The 9,978-nt window shown below is 45.5% G+C and overlaps 1 protein-coding gene across 1 annotated transcript; it reads right to left on the minus strand.

Moving 5' to 3' along the window:
- Positions 1-599: 599 nt before the first annotated feature.
- Positions 600-7,544, minus strand: larp6a (La ribonucleoprotein 6, translational regulator a). The gene is made up of 3 exons (XM_053866765.1): positions 6,874-7,544; positions 4,982-5,180; positions 600-2,336 (listed from the first exon to the last, which is right to left on the minus strand). The coding sequence occupies exons 1-3, from the start codon at positions 7,542-7,544 to the stop codon at positions 1,230-1,232; spliced, it is 1,977 nt and encodes a 658-aa protein (XP_053722740.1). The 3' UTR covers positions 600-1,229.
- Between the last annotated feature and the right edge of the window lie 2,434 nt (positions 7,545-9,978).

Below are 9,978 nucleotides of genomic sequence, written 5' to 3' on the forward strand. Positions count from 1 at the left end.
CACCCAAATCGTCGGGCAGTTAAACTGGGCCCTGAAACATGCCCAGGTCTGTTCCTCTGGTGACAATCTTGGCATCACTCAACACTTTCACCTATGGTTGTACAGCGACTATTACAACTGCTTAGTGTAGAGCGTCATTTATAGCCCTCATCAATTTGTTTATGCTTGTAAAGTGTGTGAATTCTATTGCCCTCATGCAGCGAGTTCCATCAACACGACTTTTGTTTTAGAAGCGACATTTTTCTGTAAATCCCAGAATAGAATGAACAGGTGGTGTGTTTTCAAAAGAGTAGATTTTCTGTCACTTCATGTGACGGTGTGAAGCGAATTCCTAGGATAGAGCCTCAGCTGTATGCTCTTGTTTAAACGCCGACTCCACACCCTTTACATTTGGAGCACCTCTGATGAACCCTCAGTAAGGACATCAATTCATCTGCTGCTCATCTGTTTCGTCAATCTCTCCTTGACGTCTGACTAAAAATATCACCACTGTCGGTGAAACACACCAACCCTTGCATGTGATACATGGCAAACACAATCCTCTTGAATGAGCACCACAAGGCTCTTCATCAATTCAAAATGGACACGCAAGGAGTCTGTTTGCAATGCCAGTGCTTTATTTGTACAAGCCTCTGAACACACTCCTCAGCTCAGGTGTAAAGTAAAGAACGTAACATCTTTTCAGCCCTTGCCCGAAATCCAGCAAAGCCCCAACATCAGAACTAAAAAGAAATGTTTAAAAAAATAAATAAAAGAACTAAAAACTAGCTTTTTGCTCAACAAACAACTCATTAGAAGCGACTTCTCTTACATCAAGTGCCAAACTATATTGTAGAAAATGCCATTTAAAACAAGGCAGAACGAAAAGTAAGCAGGTGCCATGGCAGTGGAGTGACAGTGCGTCGGTGGGAGGAACACAAACTATCACAGGTGCTGTCAAGGGGCAGCATGATGTCACTGACTTTGTCCCTAAACACCACCAACGCTTGTCCATACTAGGACATGAAGACACTTTGCAATTAAAACAAAATTATTTTCTAACCTGAAGGTTAATGGAGACATGGGCTTTTTTTTTTTTAACCTGCCATCACTCATAACTTACATTAACTCAACATACCGTATAAAAAAATATAATAAAGACTGAAGGATGCACTGAAAAATGTCTTTAACGTAAGGTGGCGGCTGAGCTCTGGTTCCGTTTGACGTGCGAGGCTCCTCCCCCCCACAGGTCAAGTCTGGGTGGCAGCGCTCTTCCCCCTCTCTCCCACCGTGACACAGTGAAATCCTCGGGTTCCGTCTGGACCCCTCGGGAGCCTCATCACACCCGGTGGCAGACCGTCTGCATTCTGCATTTTCCTCCCCAGCATGGGACTGCCAACCGGGCTGCTCTCCTGCGACGCCACCTGCTTGCGCCGCTGCACCCATGGGCTCCCTGAAGGGGTGAGACTGCTGTCTGAGGAGTAGTCAGCCCAGCGGCGTCCCGGCTCCGGGCTCAGTCTGCCCTCACTGGCTAAGGGGGACTTGTGGGAGTGGGGGGTTTTGCGCTGAGGACAAGGGCTGGCGCGAGGACTGGACCAGGGGCTGTTGCGCGGAGACATACTCGGGCTGAGGTGATTGTTCTGGAAGCTAATGCCAGCAGAGGTGGGGCTGAGCTTGTTGCAGGACTGGGACTTCCTGGCCAGCCGGGGGGACGTCGGCGTGCTCTCCGTCTCTGAGGAGCTGCACGCCGAGTCGTCGCCATGATACTGGAGCTCCCGTATTCTGCTGTTCAGCGAGCGGCTTTTGCGCATCCCGCCATCCTCCCGTGGTCTCTCCTTGGCCACTTTCTTCTTCGGAGGCTTGGTGCCGATCAGGACCACTTTTAAGCCCAGGAGGCTTGAGCCCCCCTCCTCCCCTCCCACCGCCTCGTTGGCTTTGACAGCTGCCTCGACCTCCTCGAACTCCACAATGGCGCACTCCTCCAAGCCCAGCTGGGTGTAGCGGCCACTCAGCCTCTTCAGATCAGCTGGCAGGTCCTTCCCAGGTTTGAGGACTCTGACGGATGCTATAGCTCCGTACGTCCCGAAGGCTTTCAGCAGGAGCTTCATCAGCTGCTCCTGCTGAGTGGCTCCTCCTTCGCTGCTCCCGTTCTCCTTGGAGCCCTCGGTGAGAGTCGCCAGCTCAGGCCACCGCCGCAGATCGCTTAACAGCAGCATGCGACTTGGCAGTGACTCGCTGGCGAACACAGGCACTGCGGACTTGCGTCGCACCTTCCTCCCCTCATCGTTCAGCTCGAGGATCTTCGAGTGTCTCAGGGCGTAAGCGGTGGTTCTCCAGTCACGAGTCAAGTGTTTCACCTGCCAACAGAGAGGCTATATGTTAAACATCTTGGCTTGTTCCACTCAAACACAGAGGCTATGAAAGCACAGAGATTTAAGAGTCGAACAATTGCCTTTTTTTAACATTTCCTCCTGTTGTTGTCTTTATTTACCAAATGCTATTCTGATTAATCACTCTCCATCTTCCGCTCTGTCGGTTAACACCTTCATGAAATGCGTCAACACGCTGCTGTGACGCTCAAATGTGGGGTGATGTCAAATCTGTTAATTAATTATGCGCATGCGCAGATGTTGGTTCATTTGAGGTGCAATCATGAAAAGAGCAGACAAATGAGGCGCTGACGTGGCACCAGCTGGCTTCCGAGCAATTAATCTGATGCCAGTGCAAGAGTGAATTGTGGACTTGTGTTTGTCTGTGCTTCGACTGGGGGTGCAATTTTGTTTAACTGACAGCATACGCTTTCACTGCTCATGTAAAATAATCTATATAATAGTAGCTTCTCAATAAAATAAATAAATAAATAAATAAAATAAAAAAGTTGGTTTATGACTTTGTCACAGCCAAACTGCACAGAAGCGCACATTCAGAGCTGGACACGCACCGGGCACCTCTTCACTTCTGGAGAGACCTCACTCACTCGGCAACCCCTCCCACATGCAGCGGCCACACACATAGAGGAACAGCGCACCTGCAGCAGACACTCCACATTCACTCCTACAAAAGCCTATTTTAAGGCTTGGAACACATTATTTCTTTTTCCATTCATTGTAACGGGGAAAAATCGATTCAGAGTTCCAACAAATCGCTTCTCGAACGGCCGTCTGGAACGGATTGTGGTTGAGAACCGAGGTACCACTGTACTCTGTTTCTACCAGGACTTTTTGAAACCGTGGCAGAGGCCCCACTTTTGGTTTTTCTTTGCAAACAAAATATTTCTGCCTTTTCACCAGACAGGCAACTTCTCCTCGACTACATATCAGGCTAAGCTAAACAGATGCTAGCTCATAAGAACAAACAGCAGGCTCTTTGCTTCCACTACTATTAACTTTAGCCTTAGCATCCTACATGATTTCACTGTGGTCTTTCCACACTTCATTTTAAGCCTTACATGATTACAAATTGCACTCAGCGTGTTAGATTGACTGTTCTCCTGATGACTAGCATGATACAGAACGACTTCGTGGTTCAAGAACTGCGTTGGCTCACAGAAAAAAAAAAATGACCTGGACTTCACACACACCACGGTGGCAGTCTAGCCACCAGATCACAAGTGGCTAGCGGTTGTCTCAAGAGATCTTATCCAGTCACCTGAAAACGTATTGAATAACAAGTGATGATTCTTTGAAAACCTTCCATAATCCAGGTCAAACTCCTGAACACCATTGTCTTTTAGTTATCATTTCCTGAAAATGACTTCTGTTTGAGTTATTTTGCTCACAGGTGAGAGGCATCCAGCTGCAGCACCGCATTTTCAGAACCTGTAAACAACCTCTTGATAAGTCACCAACCGCTGAGGCTCCGGAACCATCAGGACAATAAACTATTCAAACCACAATTAAAATGCTAAGCTTCAAAATAGCACTTGAGACTGGCAGTGTTTACTACTACAATGAGACGAGTCGCGTGTTTGTCAACCTGCACCAATAATGCTGAGCAGTTGACACATCCTTAAGATAGTTGTGACAAACCGACAGTTAATATGGTTTTGTTTTTTTTCCCTCTGTTTTCCAATGGCTATTTACAACACACAAGTCAACGTGTACGCATCGTTCGACAAGACAGTCAGTGACTAGTTGTCATTAAATGCAGCCCTCGAGTCAACATACAGACGCATGAGTAGAAGCTGGAGGAGAACTTGGAAACGCGCAAATAACAGAGGAGACAATGGTGGACTTATTCCTACCAAACCTTGACTTTAGTTAAGTGACTTTAAAGGTTGGGTTTTGATCTCAGTTTGCGCCTGACAGTTCAGATGACGCACCGCGTTGCAGTCTACTGTCATCAGTCAAGCATGGAAAGCGTTACATAAGTAAGAGCCATGAACTGCAAAGAAGCCACATTTTTTGTTTTGACGTTTCCCATATTGAATACTTCTAGCTCCGCCCACTTCTCTTGTTTGATCATGAGTAATGTGGGGACTGAACAAAGGACATCTTGACGGAAGAAGAGCAATTGACAGAAAAGTACCACTCATGTTGAATGTATTTAGTGAAGATCAAATTGTCAGCAACGACTGTACATTTCAAGTGGAGGAATCAATGCCCTCTTCAGCCTGAGAGAAGAAATCATTTAAAAGTGCTTGATGTCATTTTTGGCTACAAAGACATTAGCTATATAAAGTTACGTTCTCGATGGATGCGACTAGAGTGTTCCGACTCGCCCTTGTGTTATGAAAAATGAGACTGGTCGCTACATTCCGATAAGTAAGTAGGTCACTGCAAAACTACACATTGCTGGCATGTTCGCAGTAAAACAGGAAGATGAACAAAGGAATGCAAGAACTCGCCAAGAACCCAGCGTTTTTCTTATTTTTCTCTTTACATCCTTTCACTACCTGTTTCTCTTATGCACCCTGTTCCCCCCCCCAAACATTGGGCTTCCTCCCCTCGCATGTTGACACGAGACACGTCACTCACGCTAGATAGTGAAGTCCGAGTCTCACCTTCTTAAAGGAGGTCAGCAGCTTGACACTGACGAAGCCCAGTTTGTTGCGTCGCACATGCTTGAGCAGGAAAGCGTCATGTTCCAGGTTCTCATCAGACAGGTAGTACTCGATCTGAGTGACCAGCTTCTGGATGAGCTCAGCGTCTGGAGGCTGCCAGCTCTCCTCCTCCAACTCCCCTCCGCTGGTTCCGGCACCACTACGAGTGGGAGGAAAGCGAGGTCAGTAAACGTGTTCCTCTAGTACTCCAAAAATGTTTCATAACTGCAAACAACACAACTCTGACATATTGCAATCTGATGTTTGGCTGTAGCAGGAATAAGTGACTTCTGTTTCGCTCTCCGTATTTGAGGTCAGAATCAAGCCTGTTTTCTTCACACACGTCGCTCCAGAATCTGAGTCACCGTGCCTCAGTGCCAGACCTAGACGCCACAGTGCCCCACCAAGCCCAAAAGAGCCAGACCCTCTCCATCTGAGGGCGTCAGAGTCACCGGCTCTGACTCCCACGGAGAGTATGGTCCCATAATCCTGCCACATTGATGAAGAAGCCTTCTGACAGAGACTGTGCTGATGTTGGCAGCAGTCTTCCACTTTGTTTGCAGATCAGAGCGAGGGTCTGAATGAAATTTGGTGGGATGACTCACCACCTGCCTCCTCCCTTGCTTCCCTCCTTGCAGTGCTGACCACACAGCTGGCACGAGCTGCTTACACTTCAAATCAATGTCTGAAAGAATATGAGTCAGTCGACTGCAGGGAGGTTAACTGTCACTTTCATCCCTCGCGGAATGTTCAGGCTGAATCCAAAGAATGCACCCACTCTCTTCTGCATCCTCCCAAAACCCAAGGAGGAGATGGGCCTCGCCTTTAAGTTGTAACACGATTTATCTGCCCGCAAGGATTTTCGATCACTGACTCACTGTTGGCTCACGCAGTCCGAGCAGTGAACTTATAGGACAGTGGGATAAAAATAGAAGCCGTGACGCAGGGGAATTAGTTTCAAGTGATGGTGCCATTCTATAATTCCCTCAGGTGTCTGCTTTTTCAGCACCGATGCCGCCAACAGGTGGTTACCGTCTGGGCAAGGCGGGTAATTACGGCTCTGCAGCAGGTCTGGCGGGGTTTAAGCTCCTATTGTCAGGATCTATTGTTAGATCGACACACAAGCATTACAGTTTGAGGGACTTATGGGTCACGTTGCCGACAGATCCATTAATATCCTTTTTTTTTTTCGCAAAAACTCATGATCTTTTTTCAAACTTTCACTCAATGTCATTTCTTTCCAATTAAAGGCAATATTCGCTACTTAGTATTTCTTTCATCTATTTTTCAACTTTCTGTTCTTTTTGAAAATTTTGGAGAAAATGGTTATTGCTTAAGAGATTGCTTAAAAATCTTTAAAAATAAATATTTAATAATGATAAATAAATCCATAAATCAAAAATAAAAATAAGTGAATACATTTTCTCAAGAAAAAAAACTGTCATTCTTTGCAAGTAGCCCTCTTCTAGTCTTTAATAAATATAAATGCATATGATACGCATTTAAATAGATAAAGCCATAGAATTCAAAAGAAGATCGACTAGAAAAAAGGCATTATATTATGAGAACAGTTGTATTGTGTGGGCTGCAACATATTTTAATTGGAAAATAAATAAACTTCAAAAATAACGTTAGAATGATGGAGTTATTGAAGGTTGTGACTTCATTATTCAGGTGAGAGCAACGCACCTAACACTCAACGACACACCTGTAGAATTAGTCAGATTTGTCTGCAAGACTCGAACAGGCTTGGGTCGTGTTTGAGAGGAAGAGGCGACCTCAAGCCTGACCTCGGAGAATCGTGCTCCTCGAACAGGTGAAACAACGAGTCGGCAAGTTGACAATAATCAAACCTGGACTTGTCGTGTTTCCCGAACTCGTCCTCGCTGCAGCTGCCGCCGAGGAAGTCGATGTTGTTGGAAGACACTTCCTCCGGCTCCTCGTCCTCCGCCGCCTGGATGGCCACTGTGATGGTGACGGTCCCGAGCTCCGGCGTGAGCTGATCCACGGTGATGACCTCATCGACGCCGCGCTGCGCCGACGCGTCGGAAGGGAACGCCACCGGGTTGAGGTCGGGGATCCCCACGGTCTCGCTCATGTTCGCCAAGTCTGTGAAGGTGTCCCCGGTCTCGGCGATCCCCCCTCTCCGGCTCGCTTGGAAAGCACAAACCGAGACGCCGAAAGCTGCGCGAGCCTCGGTCGAGCACCAGTGATGGCGGAGAAGGACCCACGGCGCTCCGAAGACGCGCTCCACGGCTCGCCAAACACCCCCGATCCAGATCAGTCCCGCCGCTGGGCCCTGAGGAGAAACGGGGCTTGTCGCAGCCAGCGAGACGCAGCCTCCGTGTGCTCGTTCCACTGCCTCCACTTCCTCATATGTAAGAAGCTTTGTGCTTCTGAACCGAGCTCTGCGATTGGGCCGCGGCGGCGTCTGCTCGCTGCCAACCCACCAGCTGACACTGAGCCAGGAGGGAGGCAGCAGCAGGGAGAGGCAGCGGAGGAAGGCGTTCACCAGCGCGTGCATACTTCCGATACTTCTTTTTTATTGACACTGTGGCCGCTCTCCGCTCCTGCACACACACACCGGCCGCACGAGACGCGTGAATTCACGTGTTCATCGGACGGAGAAAATGGCCGGGGCAGGTCGAGGGTGCGTGTCAGGCTGCTAATTGGTTAATAGGATGAGGCAGGTGAGGAGGGCAGGGAAGGCACTAGTTTATGAGAGGAGCGGGCTGATGGGTGGACACGCGAGTCAGTGCAAGCGACGGAGTTATTTGTAAGATTTCCGGAGTACTATGTTCATTGTTGCGTTTTTGTGTGTGTGCCATTTTCATCTTTTTCTGAGTAATACAATGTTTTTTGTTGTTGCATTTTTTTCCCTGTTTTTAATGTCCATTCCATTTCCATGTTTCTGTTCTGTTTCTTTAAATATATATTCTGTTGTTAGTGCCATTTATTTCTGTTTTCTTGGATAATATATTTATTGTATTTTTTCTCTTCTATTTTTGTTTGTTTTCATTGTTTTCTTTTGTTCTTTTTGAGTATTTTTTATGATTTTAATGTCATTTTTTTCAGTGTAATATTTTATTGTTTTTTTTTTTTTTCTGTTTTCATGCCTTTTTTCCCCATCTATTTTTAGCTTTCCTGAATTATCGAGATGCTTCATACCATTCAATTAATTGCCAGCTCGATTAACAGATGCAAATATGACTTGTTAAAACAAGTCCAGGCAACATATTTGACTGGGAAATGGTGAGAAAAAAATATAGGAAAAAATGGAATCAATAGATATATTGTTCCGAAAAAAAAAGAAACAATAAGCACAAACAAAATCCCAGCAAAGCAGATTTTCTTTTCTTCAAGACCTTACCGCACAATACGTATTGCACTGCAAGTGCTTTTTGAGTTTTAAAAAGTAATTCTTTAATTGTATTTTTTGCTATGACTGAAGATGACCTTCTGTTTTAAACATGAAACACTTTCCTTGTTTTCGGAGCTCAGTAGTTAGTGCTCTGAATTTAGTTATGTTAGATCTACACACACACATTATATGTTATCTTTACTGAATACATTTATCATTATAAATTTATACTAATAATATGATTATTATTACTCGTCATGCGTTTCAAATTTCTATGCTTCAGTCGAAGATAAAACAAGTCGTTTTTACCATGATGATTTTCAGACAATATCTTGCAAATAAAATGAATGTACAAATTTAATCATGTGTTGAAATATATGAATAGATTTGAAATGAAGAAACTGTCTTTTATTATTTACACTCAAATCCCAATGAGAGCAAGCAAAACTATTCAAAAAATGATGTGAGGTTTCAATCAAGATTGTAGAGCTGCCAGTGCCCTGAAAGGCTCTGAAGATTAGGACACTGTTTCATGAAGCTTCATCAGCTAGTTGTCGCCTTCCAAGACAACTGTAGATTCAGAACTTCCAAAGGGAGTGTCCTAATTATCCACACATTTTGATTCCTTTTTTTCCCATTATATGATATATAATGTGCTCAAATGCCACTCCTTATATTCACCAGTATTTCAATGAGTGCTCTGAAGAGTGCAAACATCAAACCTTGAGGTAGGTTATGCAGTATTTTTCAGCCATGTGTTGAACTCAAACCCTCTGAAGGTAGACTGCTGGGTGTACCTGATCATCATCTCTCATCCCTTTCACTGTCTAATATTACTGCGATGAGAACTGACTAACCTCTCAAAGAGATGTGGTGGTGAAGCTGCAGAGAAGGAGCGTTGCCCTGGAGGAAACAAGTTGGCTTTGATTCTGATTAATACAAGCCACATTCTCTATAAGCAACTCATGGTCAGTCTGCGTGTTGTTCCGTGCAAGCAATTGCAGCAGGTTTGGCTGCATTTGTGACGTCCGCCTTCGGCCTTCTTAATAGCCTCCTAAAATACCTGTGGCAATTTGATGGACTTCGGCCAGCCCAGCATTAAATATCTTCACAGGCGCCTTTGACAAACCACGCTCACAGCGGGTGGGCTGACTGACTCACTCGCGGCACCACATGCCACATACACGCCACTCTGATTAGTCTACAATGCAACATGGTACGAGAGAGAGAGGGAGGGAGACAATACCACAGGGCAGGAGGGGAGAGTGCCAGCAAATAATGCTGGTTATCAAATCCTTTTTTTTTTGTGACGGCGCGCAGAGGGAGTCTGTCACTTCAGCTGTTGAAACAAGTACACGCTTGCACAACATGTTACATATCATACAGACGACCAATGAGATTCTAAATGCAGCACACAATACCATAATTGTAATAACCTTAATATCAGAGGTAGGACTTCCTCCATCACCCCAGTCAACATGTTAGCTTAAGTGTCCTGACAAGATGTTTCTGTCTTATCTATCTATCTATCTATCTATCTATCTATCTATCTATCTATCTATCTATCTATCTATCTATCTATCTATCTATCTATCTA

This window comes from Synchiropus splendidus, chromosome 5 (assembly GCF_027744825.2).
Source record: "Synchiropus splendidus isolate RoL2022-P1 chromosome 5, RoL_Sspl_1.0, whole genome shotgun sequence".
Lineage (NCBI taxonomy): Eukaryota > Metazoa > Chordata > Actinopteri > Syngnathiformes > Callionymidae > Synchiropus > Synchiropus splendidus.

What these genes read in the sequence shown, in the direction of transcription:
- larp6a (XM_053866765.1), bottom strand. Translation starts at nt 7,544, where the DNA reads ATGCACGCGCTGGTGAACGCCTTCCTCCGCTGCCTCTCCCTGCTGCTG. An exon ending in GGGAAACACGACAAGTCCAG is followed by an intron (nt 5,181 to 6,873) that starts GTTTGATTATTG and finishes TCCCACTCGTAG; the next exon opens with TGGTGCCGGAACCAGCGGAG. An exon ending in TGCTGACCTCCTTTAAGAAG is followed by an intron (nt 2,337 to 4,981) that starts GTGAGACTCGGA and finishes CTCTGTTGGCAG; the next exon opens with GTGAAACACTTGACTCGTGA.